We start from the raw sequence: 21,910 nt of genomic DNA on the forward strand, positions 1-21,910 counted from the left end.
AGTAGCTTATTGTCTTCAAAACAGTAAGTGACTATTACTTATATAGATTCAGTCTCTCTGAGTAGGAGAAGGAAATAAACATGAGAAATTTTAGAGATTTAAGGATGTGTGCGCTGGAACGAAACACAAGCAAAGAGGTACTGCTGGATCCTCCAAGCTTCAGCCCGTAAAACAAAATGGTTAATAAAGTCATGGAAATGTAAAGGATTTACCCAGTCCTTCCCACAAAATTGTAAAATAAACTTATCATTTACAACATTAAGATCAAAATCAAGCCTAAAACAGAACGTACAATGATTACACTGCAAAATAGCAACAAAAATACATACGCGTCTAGCACTGATTTGACAACTGGTTGACCTCAACACTGATGCAGTACATTATAATCAGTCGCCATCAAGTATTCGTAGCGGCTACACGTCAACATGTCAGAGAAACAATCATCACCCACATTGTGGGAAGAATTGACGAGTCCCATCAACTTAATACTAGTGTTTTTCATTGTGTACCTCATTTATAAGATCATAAAATCGAAATTCACGACTGTTGAAGTAACTCCGCCGCCTCCTCCATTACCGAAGTTAAGAAAAGATTTGACCGTAGCCCAATTGAAGAAATATGACGGCACACAAGAAGATGGCAGGGTTTTGTTAGCAGTCAATGCAATCATTTTCGATGTTACCAGAGGCAAGCGTTTTTATGGTCCCGGTAAGTAAATTTTTCTTGATTTTAAATTGTAATAATATGTTTCTGTAGGCAATGATATGGTTGATTGTTGCGGTTTTTTATTTTTGTCCAATCATCGTTATTGCATGAACTGTTGTTTATGGTGCAATGACGTTTTATTTGTGTCGTAAAATACGGAGTACTTCAAGGAAGTTTATTGGGACCTTGTTTGTTTATAGTTACACTTTTTAATCATTTTAATACAACCTAGTAATTGTGTCTAGTGTGTCGGTTATTCTGTAAAATAAAGCACCAATACTTAAAGTCGATTTCTCAAACATTTAAAGCCTATTTATTATTTTGTAAACCAAATACCCTAAATGACCTAGGAACGCACCTTGCAGAGTACTGTTGAGTTACTATAAATTAGTACTTTAGTAGAGTTTATTGACACGGGTCACCTAGCTGTCCGAGGCCATTTTAAAATGGTTTTACTATACCAAGGTGTTATCAAAGTGCAATAAACGAGTCTTAATGTAAACACGTGAACTGTATGTTGCATGCTCTTGATGCAGGTTACCGAGGTTTTCGCGACAACTTCATGGAGTAATAATAGTGGCGTCAAATTGGAGGAACACAAAGTTGTTTTTAAATAAAGTGAAGCTGGTTTTTTAAACTGATTTTAAATAACTGAGGTGGTACTCAATTCGAATGTTTTTTTTGTGTATATTACGCGATTAATCCGGCATTTGTTAACCGGTTTTGTAAATTTTTTCTTTTTTTTTTGTTGGAAAGGCTAAATACCTCAGCAGTAGCGGTCCCATTTAAATTTCAAGACAATATTTCACCTCTCTCGGCGGTAAATTATGGGTTGAATCCGGTGTGTTGGGTTGCACCCACTTTCCGTTAACCGATTTGAGATGTAATTCCACAAACTTTTGAGTTCGTTTTTTTTATGAAAAATTAAACTTAAAAATTAACTGCCTCCGTGGCCGAACGCTTACCATGCCGAACTGCCACGCACAGGTCCCAGGTTCGATTCCCGGGCCGAGAGAAATATTTGTATGGACTACATTTATTATTCTCTTGTGAGTTTGGGTGCAATTTGTGATTGTCTATACACATAGCACAATCACAAGTCAAGTGTCCATGGCGCGCCTATAATTTGATAGTTTTGAATGTATTATATATTATTTACAGGCGATATACTGATGTGTTCAAATCATAGGAAATGTTTAAAGGCAAATGTAAACTTAAAATAATTAAGATTTGTATGTTCTAAATAACACAATAACATCTAGTCTCTTTAACCTTCAACATGTAAGTTTTACCTGAATTTATATCATCATCATCGTCAACCCATTATAATAATAATATAATAACGCACACCAACACAATAGGAATACCCAGTGTCGCGGATGCCATGGACACACACACAGACAACCACAAATTACACCCAAACTCACGAGAGAAATAAAAGTAGGCCATACACATATTTCTCCCGGCCTGGGAATCGAACCCAGGACCTCTGCATGGCAGTCCGGCATGGTAACCGTTCGGCCACGGATGCTGTTAAATTATACGAGCCAACCCATCCCACTACTGGGCACGGGTCTCTTAACAAGAGAATTTTTAATATCCTAGTACCATGCGGCGTGGGGACTTACAGGTTTTTCAACGGTTCTGAATCTTCTTTGCACATGCAGGTTTCATCACGTTATCTCCCTTTGCCTTTAGCATTAGGTATTTTTTACAACACATTCACAAATATATGCAATTTAGAAATTAAAGTCATCAAGCCGCCATAGGGATGTACCTGTACTGACAAAACTTAATGCTACAAATTACGTTAGTTCAGCAGCAGTAGAGTTCCTTGTGAAAGAGTTCGTCCAGGGAAGTACTGCCTTACCTATTTCTGCCGCCAAGCAGTAATGTCAGCATTACTGTGCTCCGGTTTTGAAGGGTAAGGGTGCTGGTGAAAATACAGGCACATGAGACTTGTCAACTTATGTCTCAGGGTGACGAGAGCAGTGACTGCACCCCTCAGATCTTTGCGATTTAAAATTCTGAGTGGCACTGCAACTGTTATGGACAGGCGTGTTGCTTACCATCAGGCGCACGACTTGTTCGTTCCGTCACTTGATATTATAAAATAAAAGATGCCGTAAATGTACACTTGGGCACCTCTATACAAGGTGTTCACATAATAGCATTACCGGCCATAAGGAAGTGTTACTGTGAATCGCGAAAAAAATCAACAGTTCAATTTCGATCGAGTAGTATGAACATTTATGAGTTCAGGGTTTATACTTTTGTAACCACCTTTGGGAGCAAAGCTGTTAAATTAACAGCCTGTGTAGATAGTATATATACATTATAGATGCTTATACATATATTCTTTCGTCAATGATACTGGTAATGACAAACTAAATTTAGATAAGAGGTTCTAACTAACGGTTCTATTGTATGTACCTTTTACTTAGATTTGAAATACGTTTTACAAATTATCGTCAAGGCATTACGTCAGGGTCAATGAATATTTCCATAGAGGATAACATTATAATAGTGATACACAAATCTGAACCGTAACAATAAATCTTAAGGTTGAAAGTTAGAAGTGTATGTACATTGTTATTATTAAAACAGATACTGTACCTACAGGAAACGACAATTTTACGGTCAATATGTGTTGTTCTTTGAGTAAAAATATAGAAAATTATTATTAACAAGTAGTAGTTCGTGCTATAATAGAAATGTTTTTTTACTACTTTTTACAATAGATCATTGTATTTACTTTTGCATTACTTCAGGAAACATTAAATTTGTTTTACGGTCACTATTCGTTGACAAAAAATTAAAGAAATTGTAAATTTTTTATCGGCTGTAATATTTCTTTTTAAGCCTATACTGTTCCAATGCTGGGCAAAGGCCTCCCTCCCCTTTCTCCACACCTCTCTGTTTTACGCCACTGAGGTCCAGTCGTAAGTGCACGTCTAGTTCGTCTCTCCATCGACGCTTTGGCCTGTATAATATAGAATAGGAGAATTAATAAAAAAGAAAACAATAACCTTTTATATTTAATATAATATTTACTACCAGAAAAAAATCAATAATTTGTTTTTATAACGTAAGGAATCGCCTATTTTACGATCACTTTTCGTTGACATGTGAAAAAAAAAATATTAACGGCTGTTTTGTCTAATAGCAGTAGAGCTCTTTGTGAAAGACTTAGTCCAGGGAAGTACAGCCACCTTATTTGTTTCTGTTGCCAAGCAGTAAATAATGTGTGCGTTACTGCGTTCCGGTTTTGAATGGTAATTTAATATTACAAGCACATAGGACTTGTTTCTTGCTGACGGGCGCAGTGATAGTCCCCATTCTCCTTTTTTTTAACTGCCTCCGTGGCCGAACGGTTACCATGCCGGACTGCCACGCAGAGGTCCCAGTTTCGATTCCCGGGCCGGGAGAGATATTTGTATGGCCTACATTTATTTCTCTCGTGAGTTTGGGTGTAATTAGTGGTTGTCGATGTGTGTGTCTATGGTACGCGCGACACAGGGTTTCCCCTAGCGCGAAGCTATGTTGAGTGTGTGCGTTAGTATTCAGATCTTTGTGACTACAAGCTCTGAGTGGCACTACCACTATTGATATTGCTTACCAACAGACGCAGGCCTTGTTCGTCTCGTATACAAGCGATGTTAATAACAAATCTACTACTTTTCTACCATTGAAAACAAATTTATAAAAATAGAATGATAACATGATACCATAAATTTTAACAATATAGATCATTCAATTGTGGATTATATAAATATGTTAACGAAACTGCGCACGCACAGTAGCTTGTTCTAAAAATATGAAAATTAAATTTTTGATGTCGTTTTGTGTGCACGTCTTCATATAGTTTGGTAAACAGAGCTTTTTATTTTATAAAAAAGACAATCATATAGTGACCTTAAACAATTCTTAGTAACACAAGTAACAGAGTAACTTAATTAAATCCCAAGGCGCTATTAAAAGATATCTAGATAAGAACCTATTTATTCTTAATTTAGTACAATTGGGACTCAACAATTTTCCTTTTACACCCAGAATGCTTTGCCCCTATATCCAGATAATACAGGATTATTTTTTTCAGCGCTTTAGAGCAGACAATTACATTTGGTAGCAGTAGAGCTCTTTGTGAAAGAGTTCGTCTGCGGAAGTACGGCCACCTTACCTATTTCTGCCGCGAAGCAGTAATGTGAACATTACTGTGCAAGGGCACATAACCTTGTTCGTCCCGTCACTTAATATCAAAACATACCCGTCTCTCGGGTCAACTCGGGTTGGACGATTTTAACACGTGTGTGGACTGAAGGACCACATAATTTTTGCCAGTTGTAATAAATAACTGGAAGGTTTAGTACAAATTGTAAAGCATTTTGTAAAACGCATCCTGGATTTGTAAAGCATATATTATAAAACTATACCACCTAAGGTGCGGTCTCTTGATTTTCACACCAAAGCTTCCGTCTATTATTAACTCTTATCTCATTTTTTACCTCTACAGTTGATAAAAGTTACTAAACGTACATATGTAGGGTCACCTGCACATCGTCATATATATATTTTTTATAATATCAAATGATGGGACGAACAAGTCACGCGGCGGATGATAAGCTACACGCCTGTCCATAACAGTTGCTGTGCCACTCAGAGTTTTAAATCGCAAAGATCTTAGGGGCACTGCCACTGCGCCCGTAACCCTGAGGCATAAGTTGACAAGTCCCATGTGCCTGTAATTTCACCAGCACCTTTACCCTTCAAAACTTTCCGGACCTTCCGCAGTAATGATCCCATTACTGCTTGGCGGCAGAAATAGGTAAGGTGGCAGTACTTCCCTGGACTGTCTCTTTTACTACGAGCTCTACTGTTACAAAATAACTAAACTAATATTCCACATTACAAACTAATGGTAATTTAATTCAGCATATAAATTTACTTTAGCAACTGTAATAAATACAAATTTCAGAAAAAGTTAGTAAGTGCATAATTGGAACGCGCCTTCTCACTCGCCCCTCTGACTGGCGCCGTCTCTCCTGCTCCCACTTGCTGTGCAATGATTGTGTCTTCTCACTATCATTACTACGCGTCACCCTATTTGGGTGAGTTTTGTATGGAGCACTTGGGCAACGACCTAGTAGTCTTCAGACGAACCTATACGTGGTGATATACCAAAAGTAATAACATAACGAATTGCTATCTAACTCACCCAAATACGTTCAAATTGATAAGAGCGATAACTACGAGACTTGTTGTTGAGTCATCGTTATATCATATTTTATTTTTATAATTTACTTCATTATCACTGTCATCATTACCAACAAATAATAATATAAAAATACTTTATTTTCCATAGGGTGTTAGTAACAGAAATGCTTCAAATTACATATGCCTCAACCATTTGTATTATTCGCCTTAACCATGACGTTGCAGTGTAGTAAATAAAATTATTTAATGTGGTTGAAGAAATTAAGTACCCCGGGTTACCACTACATGGCATTAGTTGTAGCTTTGAAACGTGCAAACAATTCAGTCCTTATGCTAGTCGTATTAGAGATCTGTATTGAAAACTAATAAATAGCCATCAAGGACAAAGACTCCTCCAATTCAGCTTATACTCGCGCCGATTCTCTGCAATAGCACACCCTTCTGGCAAAAGTATCCAATAGTGTCTTGAGCCGAGGTCCTTGCCCGTACTTCCCAAAATCGGTGTCGGTCTTACAGTCTTGATCTTGTTCATGCTCTTTTGCACAACCAAGACCGACCTTGCGACATTTGAACAAGAACAAGACTGAGTCTACGAGACTCTTGCATCTTGCAGTTATGTCTAACTCAGACATAGGCTTAGGCATTAATGTAATATATATATGTATCTGGTTTCAAACTTGTGTCGATACTACGGTTACGGATACTTTGGTTTCAAACTTGGGGCGCACTATAAGTTTCCGGAATGAATAAGAAAAAAGTACTATAAATGGTTAGAAATGAATTTATTGTTTCTCAAAATATTCTCCGTTAGCGTTAATGTACTTTTTCATACAAATGAACCAATTTTGAAAACATTTATGCCACTTCTCCGTGACAATCTCTGAAACATATTTTTCATACTCTTCGACGGCCTCTTCAGGTAATGAAAATCGTTGATCGCGTAACTGGTTCTTAATTTTTGGAAATAAATAAAAGACAGGTGCCAGGCTGGAACTGTACGCAGGATTGCTCATAAGTCAACGTTGTTCACCTTCAAAAATTCATTTGTCTATCTGGCCTTGTGAGAGCTGGCATGATTGTGGTGCAAGATGATACGGCGTTTATAGTTATTTTTACGGAGTTTGTCAATAACTTCCGGCAAACAAATGGTCGTGTACCAATTACTATTCATAGTACAACGATTCTCCAAAGCAACAGTAGCCACGTGTCCAGTTTTGTTAAAAAAGAAGCAATCATCCGCTTCAGCTTCAGCTTAGACGCACGCGCGCCACTTTGGTTGGTTTTGGCTCATCTCGAAAAACCCATACGCTTGATTGCTGCTGTGTTTTAGGATCGTAACTATAAATCCATGTTTCGTCACCTATTGCTATGTCCCACAGCAAATTTGACACCCCTTCGTTGAATCTGGTAAGCAGGCCATTGCACCAAGTGACGCGATCCGTTTTTTGAGCCTCAGACAAATTGTGTGGGATCCACCGAGAGTATAGCCTTTTCACACCCAAATGTTTGTGTAGTATTGATTGTATTTAACTCATGCCTATGGCTAATAATGCCCAAATCTCATGGTATATCACATGCCTGTCTGTTTTAATCATACGGTGCACTGCATCGATGTTTTTGTTGTTCATAGCAGTGGATGGGCGACCATCACGAAATCCGTCACTGAGATTCACTCGACCGCGTTTGAATTCTGCAAACCAGCTATAAATAGTCGTCTTACATGGTGCTTCATCGCCAAAAGCAGTTTGAAGCCAAGCGAAGCTCCGCTGAGCTGTTAAATTAGACTTAAAGTCGTAGAAAAACATACTACGAAAATTTTCACGAGTTAAATCCATGGTGATGTAGACAACCAATTTCTAAAATGATGCCACAATGTAAAAACAAGTGACAGTCATATGAAATAAACTGTATTCTACAGCCAAAGACTTCCTTTTTCAAATGTTGTAATTACTTTTTAAATATTGTTTATGTAAGTGGCCAGTTCCGGAAACTTATCGTGCTCCCTATGTAATAAACGGTCAACAGGATCGGTACCAAAACCATGTTTTCTTTTAATAACAAAGTTATCTGGTTATTATAACATGAAAAACTATGGTGTCCATGATTATATTATTTTGAAGTAAATAGTTTGTTATTCACATAAAATAATGTGTACCTATGGTAAATTTGTAACAAAAAACAAAAATAACTAGCGAAGTTAGCGAGAATAATGTATAGGGAATTTATTCGTCATTTGGTTGGCCTTCGCTATGTCTACGTCATAATTATGTACATAAAATGTAAAAGTCAGAAGTTAAAAGTGTTTGTTGCTTCCATATGTTACATAGTTCCTAAAATTTAAATAGTTTTAACATGATCCTGAACGCCGCAAATAGAAATATTATAATTTAACCCATAAAGAGAACATTATTAAGGATAACTTTTAAAACTCATACAATTGAAAATCTAATAACAAAATTAAGAATTAAATTTTTTTATGACTTTTTTTGCTGTAACGCCATCTGCGAGAAATCTATTTCTTCACTCAGCTAGGTAGGACTAGAGATATTTGATGTGTGATATCTGACGTGAGCACTTAATTACAATTAATTCTAAAATATTATTACCATTATTACTATTAATTCAAAATTTTTCCTCAAAAGCTATTGTAGGCTGTAATAAAAAAATATATATATAAAAATGGACGGTATGAAAAAAATTATCAGATGCGCTTTACGGTGTTTTTTTAAATTAATTATACTGCGTTTGGGTTGAAATATCTTTGGGGATTCCGTTTTAATTTACGAATTTGCATATCTCCAAAATATATAACGATTTTATGAAATTTGCTCTACACTACAGCTTTCCAATGGGCGCCTACTCGATTGCGTTCTTCAGATTCTGAACATTGTTACTTTTTGTAAGAATAGTACAAATATGGATAATTTGACAAGTAAGAATTGGTAATTACAAGACTTGCGAGAATCTTGAAGCCCGAGACCAAAACCAAGACAGAGTGTACTGACGAGAGACGAAGATCAAGAGTGGAGACTAATTTTTAATAAAAATTGGTCTTCGCACAGGCTTTGAGGCGGCACCCCTTGCTGCACATGCCACTTTATCACACAAATTACCGACACAAGATATTCATGTTACGTGGATGTGAAACATATAATAAGTACTGCACCAACTATGACTTTGATCTGTTTACGACAAGCACAGCGACCATTAGACGAATTGTAGGTTTGAATTACTTTGGACAACAAAGATTGTAGGTATGCTCATACTTGTTTTGTATTTTATTCAAAAGATGTAAGGTATATACATATGGATATTGATCTATATGTAACATATACAGGCAATCGAAATATATACGAGATATTTATTTTTATGACTGCCTTAAACTATAAAAATGTAAGTAAGATCAGCATTATTGGTTTACTTTTTGGTTTGTAATTTTGATATCCAGGTGTGGAGGATTGTAATAGGCGTTTTTTGATATTGCTTAGTTTTATACACCATCTTTAACTTATAGCTGTAAACATTCCTGAAATAAATAAATAATCCCATCTTGGTTTGGCATTGGGCAACACTACTGTGCCCACCTGGGCGCCCTACGGCCCGCTACTTAATTTATTATACGGGCTAAGAGCCTTCAGCTCGCCCTTTAGTCCGATTGCGCAGTCAAAGCAGTCAGCGGCCAACTGCTAAACAATTGTACTTACGGATTTATATTGCCTAAAGACTTGAGATACTGCTGTCCGTGTTCTTAAATTTCGTCTAATACTTTGAGGCGACAAAAGGATCTTCACGTAATTATATTTTTGAATATCAAATAGGTGTGAATAGATGGAACATTTAGAATACAGCTACGTAATCCTCTTAACAACAAAGATACAAAAAATACAATGTTAAGCGCATATTTTTATCACCTACTTATGTAAAAATTATGTACAATTTGTAACTTTTTAGAACGCACTCTTCAGTTGGAAGTGAAATATTTTTTAAGAATAATTCTGAACTAGCAGATGACTACGACTGCCTAGAATAAGTAATTACTTCGAGTAGCCTTATTTGAGAAATTGTTGGTTCTCCATACAAACTTATAAATAGCAGTAGAGCTCCTAGTGAAGGAGTACATCCAGGAAAGTACTGCCACCTTACCTATGTCTGCCGCCAAGCAGTAATTATTGCGTTCCGGTTTTGAAAGGTAAGAGTGCTGGTGAAATTACAGGCACGTGGGACTTGTCGACTTATATCTCAGGGTGATAGGCGCAGTGGCGCTGCCCATCAGATCTTTGTAATTTAATGCTCTGTGTGGCGCTGCGTCTATTATGAACAGGTTTACCATCAGGCGCACGACTTGTTCGTCCCGTCACTTGATATTATAAAAAAAAAACAGTCTCCATGGCCGAACGGTTACCATACTGTCACGCTGACTTTCCGGGTTCGATTTCCGGGTCGAGACAAATATTTGTATGGCGTATATTTATTTATCTCATAGGTTTGGGTCTAATTTGTGGTTGTCTATGTATGTCTACATGGCACTTTCAATACAGGGTTTCACTAATGCGGAACTATGAGAGAGTGCTTGCGTTACACTTTTATCCTCTATTTCACCCCTTTAAGATTTATTTTTGTGACAAAAGTAGCCTATATCCTTCTTGTAAGTTCCATCCATCACTACACCAAAATTCATCAAATTTGGTTCAGTGGTTTAGGCGTGAAAATTGTAACAGACTGAGTAACTTCGGCATTTATAAATTTAGTTTGGATATATGATATTCTTCCATAAATTTCTATTTCCTGAACCAAAAGAAGTTACTTATATAAATCTATGTGAACAAAATTGCACGTATCAGTCATTTATATACAGACAATCTTTACTTTTTTATACATGCGCGCACGATTCATAGTTTGCTTTGTTACAACGTCATAACCTGTTTATATTTACAGTTAATGGACGCGTTTGTTTTCGTTTTTACGATCCATCAAACAATGAGCTCGATTCTGGTAACTAAATCGCATCATTTGGAATGTGTGAGAAAATATATTATTGTTCCTTCTCAGATTCAGATGGGTACTGGGTTAAAACCTAATCAACCCATTTCTTTCTTCATCAAAAAATTGTAATCCATTTCTGCCCAAAATCATGGGCAATAAAGAATTTGGTATAATTCCATACTTATTACACATTTTGATATAAAAAGTTTTTTCAGAAGAAAAAGGGAACTCCATAAAATACCCACTTTGCAATGGATTCTCACTTATTGCGTTTCGATTTTTTTTTATATCTATTCAAATTTATAGGATGTAACGATTTTTTGTATCGATTTATTTCTTTCTAAGGCAAATCGAATCGTCTAGATCAGAAAGCTTTTGTAGTAATGTCATTCAATTTGAAGAAACTCGATTTACATCACATATTGTTTAATTTTAAATAGTTTTTGCCCTCGATTTTGGACGTTAATGGGTTTTAACTCGACTTAAACCCGGCGTTAACAAAGCGCCGGGTTAAAGCCCGAGCGCTTGCCTATCTCTGGGCTAGACTAAGTACGATGTGTACAAAAATCTCTCTCTCATCTTAGCGTTGTCCCGGTTGCGTCCTCAGCAGGGTTGCTGCGGAGCCCGGGGTCCGCTTTCCTACTCTTTCTCCTCCACTTTGCACGGTCTTCGGCATCCTTAGTGGTGAGACCAAAAAACGATGTGTACAAAAATACACGCGTGTAATTTTGATCGCGCCAAATTTTTTCGCAAAAATATGCTATGTTTTACTTGTCACGATCCCATGCATGCAAGCGCGTTATTACAGTGGCATAACTTCCGTTAGGCTTGTTTCTAGCTCAATGTGTACTGAAAAACTAATGTAATTGCAATAATCAACCTCTGGTGGACATGTCAAATGTTATGAGCGTATCAAGCGCAATCATTGGAGTAACCATTTTAAATCATGGTACGATTGATTTCATGAAATATCTTGTTAAGCTAAATTAAAATCAGATTTCTTCCGTATGCATTAAAAGCAAACAAGTTACATTTTGACCCTTAAACAGTTGCTATGGTAAATGTTCAGTACATCAATTAATGATAATAATATTAGGAATTCTTATCGTTCTTAGGATATTGTTACATACTGTTTTAGTAAGTTTTCCTTATCCCTTTTTAGGAACGTGTATTACAAATAATAACATCATAATCCCTGTGTAATTAACACACATCCTGTAGAATTAAGAAGAGTGTACTACGCCGCGCGACGAGTCTGATTAAGCAGCACGTAGTTTGATGTTTACTCACATTTATACAGGGTGTTATGCAGATGGACCGACAAAATTTTTTGAGGGTTCGAGTGGTCGTTTGCTAGCTTTTTTCCGCTGACATTTATGACATAGAGTTATATAGGGTTACATAGGGTTATGTTGTAAATGTCACGGCAATTGAAATATGACTTTTAATTTACTTTTTGTTTAATTACACAAAATCACGATTTTTTTTTTTCACTTTAAAAGCACACAAGTAATTTATTTGAAAACATTTGTTTAAAATTACGATTTATTTATATTAACAGAATTTATTTTGTGCAAAATTTATTATTATAACCACAAACAAAAGTTATTGCGATGTAAAGGCAAGATTTCTTGTAAATTAAAAAACATCATATTTGAATTACCGTGATACCTGGGACATGGGGTCTACGGATAAAAGTAAGCAAATGACTCTCATGATTTCCAAAAAAAAAAAATTGTTGGTCCTTTTGCATAACAATCTGTATGTTAGATGTGTATCATGGCTTTTCAGTGTATAAAAAATACAAGATTGCCTTTATTAACAAGTCTAAAGGCCTTTTGGGCGACAATTACGAGTTTTTGAGCCCATATAATTTTGAATCTATATTCATAATTTAAAACGAAACCGAACAAAGTCGCTAGAGACTATCAACACTGTAAGTTTATCAAAGTTCACTTAATTTAATTCTAGTTTATTGTATGAGTTCAGTATCTCCATAAACGTCTTGATAAAAATGTTATAAAAAAAAACCATCAGTACGAAATACATCCATTCTTATTCCTTACAAAAGAAGAAGCCCGACAGATCGTTGGTTACAGGACTTAATAAGGTTAAATAAAAGGCTCTATACGGATATCACCAAGATATCCTGTTATTTATATAAATTGAATGGCTTCTACGCTCACCTATATCACAGATTACAGAATATCCTACAGAGACAGAAAATTATGATTTTTCCTTATATATCTAGTAGTAATTATGTTAGATTGTTATTAACGAAGGTATTTTGCTTGTAGTGGATTATAAAAATGAGGTTCAGGTGCTTTTCAATTTTTTTTTTATAATAGTAATTGATGGGACGAACAAGTCATGCGCCTGATGGTAAACGACACGCCAGTCCGTAACAGTTACAGTACCACTATGAGATTTAATCCCAATTAAATTATCAGAAATGGCGGAGAAAACCACCGGTACAAACACAAGGTGGGTTCCGGGGTATGGACACCCTAGAGACGAAGGTCTTTATGGGTTCTCTAGGGAGAGAAGAAAGCGACACGCCTTACCTTTATTTCCAAAGGGGTTTGTGCAGTCTTCAGGCGGATAGTCTTCTTCTCACATAGTAATAATAATACTTTCGTTAGCATATTCTCCTCTTATTTCCTTTATTTCTTTGTCATTGACAATGTCTTTTATCAATTTTAAATTTTAATAATCCTCTGTTTCTGTTTGTTTAAAACACTAAATTGTGCACGAACAAGAAAGTAGTATGACAGCAATGACAAGTCCAAGAAAACGGGCCAAAATTAAGTACATTTAAATTTAGAATCTCAATATACAATTAAACTGATGAAAAAGAATACAAAAAACATTTATTGCGAATACTGCGGTTCACTTCAGTGCTTTTATTCACAGTTTCTAATTTGACCTATTATAAACTAAGAAACAAAATTGCTTTCGAAGAGAAGGTCACTTAAATGATCTGCACTATTTATGTACTCACATACAAGATAGACCGTGCCATGATCATTTTAACAACAAGGTCTAAATGTCACTCTATACTTTATTTTATTAAATTAAAAAAAAAATCTTTCTGTATGTTTCTTCTAGTGCATGAGTTATAATAATAAAGATGCGTATTACATCTGTAGGTGACAGGTAAAGAACCTTAGGTGCCTAAAAGTAATTTTACCACAAAGCGTTTTAAAGAGAATATGCTCCTAATTAGGTATTTAAAATCAATAATGACATCAAACAAAATACATTAAGTAAAAACAAACGGCCATAGAACTTAGAGCGGTTACACACAGCTATTTTTAGCAGCGATGCAAATGCGACGCAAACGAGATGCAGTCGCAAATCGTCTACCCTCACACACACGCACGCATTTTAAACAGCGATGGAAACGCGATGCAAGTGCGCGACTGCATTGATACAAACGCGCGATTGCATCGCTACACTTGGGATTTGATTTATCGCGCGTTTGCATCGCAAGTGTAGCAATGCAATCGCGCGTTTCACGAACGCGCGTTTACATCGCTGCTAAAAGTTGACGTGTGTAAACACTTAATGTTTTCTATTATTGCGTAACTTTTTGTACTGTAAAACAATGTTTGTAAAACATCTCAATTTCAAAATGTGGACTTAAGGTCTTTTATCTTTTATTTTTATATCTCATCTTTTATTTTAAGTAATTAATAGGTTCAGGCGTTACTTGCGGAAGTCCATGTTAATAAAAATGGAATAAAATTAATTTGCTATTCGCAAACTCAATGAAGCGTGCAGAATAGCTGCGCTTGCGTTGAATATTTTTTTCATGTAGTTAATTTTCCCATCTTCTCTCAGTATAAAATAATAAACTCAAACACAACTACTGTCATTTCGAGTACATTTTTGGTGGTGGTATTTGTGACTGTAGTTGCGTTTATATTATTTATTTTATGCAGAAGGATGGTGAGAAAAACATGTTCAACTCAAGCGCAGTTGTTTTGCACCTTAAGTGTCGATACCATCTCAGCTCGATTTAATTTGGTTAATTTTGTTTGGATCGAGTGGCTTTATTTCAGAATTAATGTTTTTACAAACGAAATTAAAGCTATTTGAAAAATGTTTTTCGTATAATATACTTGTTCTATTCAGTTCAGCTGAATTGAAAAAAATTGGTATATGTAAAGTACCTATTGAATACAACGGTTTTCTTGTAAAATTTCGAGGTAAGTTTGTGTATTTTTTCTACCATGACAATTTTTAGGAATCGTGTTTTCACACCATATAGTATAATCAGTGCATATCCTCAATTTTACTATATATTTTTTCCAAGGTGGTTGATTTAATATTTTCACTGTTATGCGGAGTCAACAAAAGCCTTATGAGATTGTATAGACTCTTAATGGAGAGCTTCTTCAGCAAAGAAATTACATCACGACTAAATACAATCTTTACGCTGATTGTCAAAATACAATATTTTTTGTAATTGGCAACTCAGGATATATAATGTCCTCAGTTGATACAAAAAATATTCTACAAAATGACCTTTACGGTGTGATACTATATTACAAAATAACAGTTATTATTAAAAGCTAATATGATACGATACCACGTCACAACTAATAATAATAATATATATCGATATAGGCTTACAATCTTTACTGGGTTCGCGGAAAAACAAATTTTTTATACGTTATTTTTATCATACACTTTCATATCCCAAATAAATTAGTCAATGCCTTTGAAAATCGAAGTACTGTGTAGTAGACTTATTATCTTTTTCTGGGTACGTCTTATACACTCGATAATATTAACTCCATTGTGCTATTTAACACAATAGCATTTTCTGCATTGTTTCCTTTATTTTCTCATGCCATATTCTATTGTATTGAAATTAACCAATGACTTTATCTTTAAGGTGCATTGTTAACCATAAGTTTTAACAAATTTAATTCGATTATTCTTTAATATATGTTATAATGAAATCGCACCCTTTATGTAATAAAGTCACATCTGAAAAATTACAACTTTCCGGAACAGAGGTTTAAGGATCTACGAAATTTGTTGGTATCGTTTTTATACTCAACCCGTTCATGAACAGCAATGGCGCGTTTACCGTAAACTTAAACATCCGAATACGGGGTACCTCGTTTCCCTATACGCATCTCATTAAACGTCGTCGTTTGGTCAAAATTTCATCACACCGAAATCCGAATTATAACGAAACGAACGTTAAAAAATTTTTTCCGACAAAAAAAATTTCGACTTTGTTATAGGTTACCTGATTTCCAAGTACTTTCTGTGTAGTTGCTGCCTACTTCTATTCCATAGAGAAGTATAAACAACGTACTGACAATATTCAATGATTCACATATATTGAACACTTTATTTTGAAACAATATAAGCACCACGCCAAGAAAAAACTGACACTTGTGCGCGGTAGTATTTAAGTATTGTCCGTGAAAGGAAGAGTTATGAAATTTCACATATTATACATAATTGGTTTCATGTGGTTCGTATTATTTTTATAATATTTGATAAACGCACTTTTGATGTGTGATGACGGGCTTTATTATACCAAGAATACAAAATAACAATTTGTACTAAATGCGTAGTGGACTCTCAAAGAGTCATGACATAAATTTTGTAATGTGGTCTTTTTAAGTTAGCCACAGCAGGTTGTGGTTATTTTAATAAGTGGAATGGCACGAATAATGTATTCTAGACATTTTATAGAAACCACGAACGTGGACGTTTTCTTCGAGTCTTTTTTTATGACATCAAATGACGGGATGAACAAATCGTATGTAGCCTGGTAGTAAGCGATGCGCTTGTCCAAAGCAATTCTAGTGCCACTCAGAGCTTTAAAAATCGCAAACATTTGAGGGGCACTACCACTGCGCCCTTCACCCTGAGGCGTAAGATAACGACACTTCTGAAAGACTGAAGAAATTGTAGGCATATGGATGCCTACAATTTCTCCCGCATCCTTGCCCTTCAAAACCGGAACGCAGTAATACTCACATTACTACTTGGCGGCAGAAACAAGTGGCAGTTACGTATGATGAACTCTTTCAGAAGGAACTCTACTGCTACTGAAGCTAACAAATATATACAGAAAACAGAGAAGGGCATAGTCCAGCACCCTGTCGTAACGTGCCTGCTAACATAGCGCTAATACGCGAACTCAATGGACTCATTTATTTCACACTGTCACAATATTACAATTTGAAAATCAATGTGGTTCGACTTCGACGCAAAATTAGCCCATTCGCAAAAGACCACTCGCACAGCTTCTTGTACGTATACGTAATTTTCTAATCTAACTCTGTTGTTTATAACACACACTACTACAGTAGTGTTGTTTGCAAATATAACTATATTAGATAGACCCTCTGATATAAAATGTGCCAGATCGTTGAAGAACGCGAATAGCATGTTACGCAATACCGATCCTTGAGGGATACTAATGGTAGTAACATCAGCAGCTGACCTAGTTTTTTGTCATTTGCACTGACCTGAACCGTTTGCTTTCTGTTTGTTAATAAAGACTTTCAATAAATTGTGGGCGGCTCCGTTGACGCCGACATAGCTAATTTTTGTATCAGTAAGTCATCCTCAATCATAACAAACGCCTTTGTTGTATGCATCATTCCCTTTACCACCCTCTCCAACGAGTCAAGTCAAGAGTCGAGATGTGCGCCGATCGTAAAATCGTCGGCGGTAGAGTGATCGGCGTGAAATCAGCGTGACACATATTTTTTTGATGTAATAAAAATACTAAACATTTTTAAATCAGATTTGTATTTATTTTCAACGTATCTTACGTTTTTACTGGGAATTTAATGGGTATATAGGTATTGTTAGTTAAAATAATCAACGTAAAAAAAATTTATAAAAAAGAAACACAAATACAAACCTCTTAATTTAAATCTAGCAGTACTAGTAAGACTTAGAAACGTTTTTCTTTTTGATTTGTAGGAAAATATTTATAGAAATATATAAATAATTAATTAACAAAGAAACTAATGTACTTCGTTAAAATAAAACAAATTTTCGCCACGCCAATTTTACAAGAACGCCGTCAAGTCGGCCATCGGCGGCACACTTGTCTAGTAATGAGTAAACAATTGATATGTTGAACTGGGGTTACATATCATTCACCTACACACTTTCTTAAGAATGATAGAATTCTCATTATTACTTTGTAACCGTAATTTCGATGTAATCATTAAGACAGCCAGGGATCTCGGCAGTTGGTACAGTGCTACCGTTATGAATTAGTCATACACTTTGTAGGTGATTCTTAGTTGGAACTTCATTCACGACTTTCCACATTACCGGTATACATAATCATGGTAATGGAATATCAGACTAATAGATTTTATTAAATCGGAATAATATGCACAACATTACTTAGTATATGTCGAAAGGAAATTATTGTGCAGCTGTAATGCTATAGTTTGGTTCTTTACTCGCTCAGGGTGTAGTGTATTGTACAGTCTCGATATAGAGATTTCCAAAAATTCATATGGTTAGAATTTACTGTAACAAAAAAGTCCACTTCTAATATCAAACGATGCTTGGTCTGCGACACGTAAGGGGCCATTAATATTCCCGCACCGCGCTGGGCATTATTTCTCGCGGAAACCAATATTGATTCCTTATAATCTTGGCACTAGGGCAGGAACAGCTGAACGTTTGTTATTTAATAGAGATTAATACTTTGATGCATCAAGTTAAAAAGCAATATGAATATATTTGAGGAGGTCGTGCTCTTAAATGAGTTGTATAATAATATACATAAGCAATGCATTTCACACGTTTAACCCTATTATGTACATGTCCGACATATTGTTGTTGATAAGCTGATTTATTTATAGACGCTGCTATGAATGAGTTTTCCCTGTAGCAAAGCACAATGTAAGTAAGTAAAGGAGAAATAAAATGGTTTTTCTTTGTTTTCCAGGTGGTCCTTATGCAGCGTTCGCGGGCCGAGATGCGACACGAGGTCTTGCCACTGGTCAGGTATCAGGGGCAGAAGGGGAGTACGATGACGTCAGTGACCTCTCTCCCGATGAAGTTGCCTCTGCTAAAGAATGGGAGGAGCAATTTAGAGGTACCCAAATAATCAAGTTTTATTTGTTTTAAAGTCTATCCGACGCCGTACATGGTACGAGGCAGCATTCTATCGGAAAGGCCGATGTCCGACAGTAAACTTTGAACTTGATCTTAGATATAGGTCTGTTTCCGGTGGTGGGACTTTCATACACAAATTCTACTACCATTTCGTAAAATTTACTTCTTCATAAAGAAGATCAAGAAGATCAAATTTTATTGCCCTTAGCTATTACGAACATCACTATATTCAGTCATTCACACACTCATTTCTATTTTTGTACATGTAATATTTTTTTCGATCTTCTATCATCTTCATCCAGTCAAATTACTTAATTTTCAAACCTCTTATATATGTGGCCTAAGGATCAGCCAATTTTCACTTCGCATTTCCGCTAATCACATCTGTTAGCCTTAACTTCTTTCTGATCTATTTCTTGGTCTTGCAATAAATAGATTGAAATCCATTAAACTTCTCATTACACTTTTTAGTGAAAAACACGACGTCAGCCCCCAAGGGTCTCATATATCTGTTGGATGTGATGTATCTCAAAAACACAGGATTGAGACTGTGTTTTGAGATATGAGAGCGGCAAGATACATTACTCCAAGACTTTGACCTTAAACTAGACAATACCTAAACGACATTACAGTATTTAATAGATAACTTTCGTAACATGATTCAATTTAATTTAGTTCAACAACACTACAGAAAACACGTTCAATCTATTCTTAATTTTAATTGATTGCTAAGTTGATATGCAATGAGCAGGCCGCTTGTTGAATCTTATGTGATTATATGATCTTAAGATTAAGGTAATGTGATCTTATGTGATGTGATTTTTCTTCTTAGTGCTATAATTATTATGATTTTCATATAAAGTATGAGAAATAGATGAAATACGATAGTTTCCCAAGCTGAAAAGTTATGTGACATAAGTTTTTTTGGGGAAATCTATTTTAATGAATACTGTAGTTCAAAAAGCGGTGATTTCAATTTCAAACTTCATTTGATTACCTTTTGAATAAAGACAATTCGAATTTCTTCTTGTCCATTTCCCAGCATCTAGTGTCAAAAAATTGTTTGTAAGTACACAGAGTACCATTGATTGATTGATTTATTAACATAATCGCAGTACAGAGCACTAAAAAACTGATCTCTAAAGTCATTCATAGTTTGCCACCCTTAGAGGTGGAATATTTTCTTCAAATTTAAATGGTCAAATATCTGAGGTGCCCTCTTTCCAACAAAAAAAGAATCATCAAATTTTTGTATGTATGTTATGCGGAGTTATCGCATAACATACATACAAAAAAACATACAGTCGAATTGAAAACCTCCTTCTTGTTTTGAAGTCGGTTAATAACACTATTTAATGATTGTCAATTGTACATGGTTATTTTTAAATTGTATTAACATGACATTGGTATGATTATTTTTATTAACTGCCTCCGAGGCCGAACGTTTGCAAGACTGGTCTGCCACGCAGAGTTCCGGGTTCGATTCCCGGGTCGGGAGAATATTTGTATGGCCTGCATTTATTTGTCTCGTGAGTTTGGGTGTAATTTGTGGCTGTCTATGTGTGTGTCCATGGTACACGCGATACAGTATTTTCCTAGTGGGGCTATGAGTGTAAGCGTTATTATTATTATTATTTCTTTGTAACGTTTTAGGACACGGGAATAATTATAATGTCATAGAACAATTTTATTGTTGTTTTAATAATAAGGATGTCTGTGTTCATTAATTATAGGATATATAAAAATAGCCCCTTATGTACTATAGTTATCGCCATGAATTATTCAGTTATTATAAAGTTATTGTATTTCTTCTTCTTTATGACCTTCGTTCACTCTTGTCGGAGGTATAATTAGCAAACTATCTTTGTTCAGCGCCTTAATATTGTGTTTCGATACGACACAACATTAATTGCTCCCTTAACTGATCTAAATAATTACGCAATAATGTATTTGTATGATAAATTTATTTTACAGAAAAATACGACATCGTGGGACGTCTCCTGAAGCCCGGTGAACAACCAACTGTGTACAGTGACGATGAGGCCGAACCTGTGGAAAAGAAGACACAATAAAATTAAACAACACTACAAGTTTTTGCCGCATTTGCAATTCAAACTACATAGAAAGTAATTTTACATGTTAAGTGCTTGTTACTCGTTGTAAATTTTGTGTCATATTTATGTGAGCTTATGGATAGTGGTGATCAGAATCTTTTGAAAAAAGACACTCACTTTATCTTTAAAGTAGTTCATTTCATAAGAATGTAGTCAACCTGTCTGTAATTTACATAATTTCTTTATTGTTTTATTATTGTTTGTGTTCAAGTTTTTATATAACAATGCAAGTTTAAATAGTAATATTATCAATCGATAGTAAATTTATATCATTTGACACGCTCTAATAATTTACCCACTTAAAGTAGTAAGTGCAATAATTAGTAAGGATTATTTTCCCACAGGTCCCACTCAACAGTGGGGTATCATTAAGACGATAAGGGATTATCTTGGAAATAAGCAAACCAATAAAGAATTAACTAAATAGTAATAATAAATTTGTGCTCGTATGAAGCAGTTGACACCATTTAAAAGAATGTTAAGAAAAAAATTTAGGTGATTTTTTTTAAAATAAATATAAGGTGGTATGTATATTTTACTATGTTTTAATTTTTGAATAAAATGTTGAAATGTAAACGAATCTAATTGCGATTGTATAGTTATTCTCCAAACGAAATATAAAATTTTATATCACCAGACTTTTGTAAATATCTGCTGTGGGATCGGAAATCTTGGTCATGCATCCCTTTATGGAATATCTATCAGGGGAGCTGCTCACATTGATATTCTCTAGGTATCCCACGATCATATCCGCACATTTCCTTGGACCC

The 21,910-nt window shown here is 35.3% G+C and overlaps 1 protein-coding gene across 1 annotated transcript; it reads left to right on the forward strand.

Annotated features, from left to right (window-relative positions):
* Positions 1–391: 391 nt before the first annotated feature.
* LOC113235206 (membrane-associated progesterone receptor component 1-like) lies at positions 392–21,658 on the forward strand. Its single transcript, XM_026470831.1, has 3 exons — positions 392–708; positions 18,857–19,006; positions 21,001–21,658. Exons 1-3 carry the CDS (start codon positions 426–428, stop codon positions 21,096–21,098), a joined length of 531 nt encoding a protein of 176 aa, XP_026326616.1. The 5' UTR covers positions 392–425; the 3' UTR covers positions 21,099–21,658.
* Positions 21,659–21,910: the final 252 nt, after the last annotated feature.

Source organism: Hyposmocoma kahamanoa, unplaced genomic scaffold (assembly GCF_003589595.1).
Source record: "Hyposmocoma kahamanoa isolate Upper Pololo Valley unplaced genomic scaffold, ASM358959v1 87, whole genome shotgun sequence".
In the NCBI taxonomy this organism is placed as follows: Eukaryota; Metazoa; Arthropoda; class Insecta; order Lepidoptera; family Cosmopterigidae; genus Hyposmocoma; species Hyposmocoma kahamanoa.

Bases quoted from the DNA above. Each gene is read 5' to 3' on its own strand.
- LOC113235206 (XM_026470831.1), top strand. From the start codon at position 426: ATGTCAGAGAAACAATCATCACCCACATTGTGGGAAGAATTGACGAGT. The intron at 709-18,856 runs GTAAGTAAATTT...TTTGTTTTCCAG, and splicing joins CAAGCGTTTTTATGGTCCCG to GTGGTCCTTATGCAGCGTTC. The intron at 19,007-21,000 runs GTACCCAAATAA...TTTATTTTACAG, and splicing joins ATGGGAGGAGCAATTTAGAG to AAAAATACGACATCGTGGGA.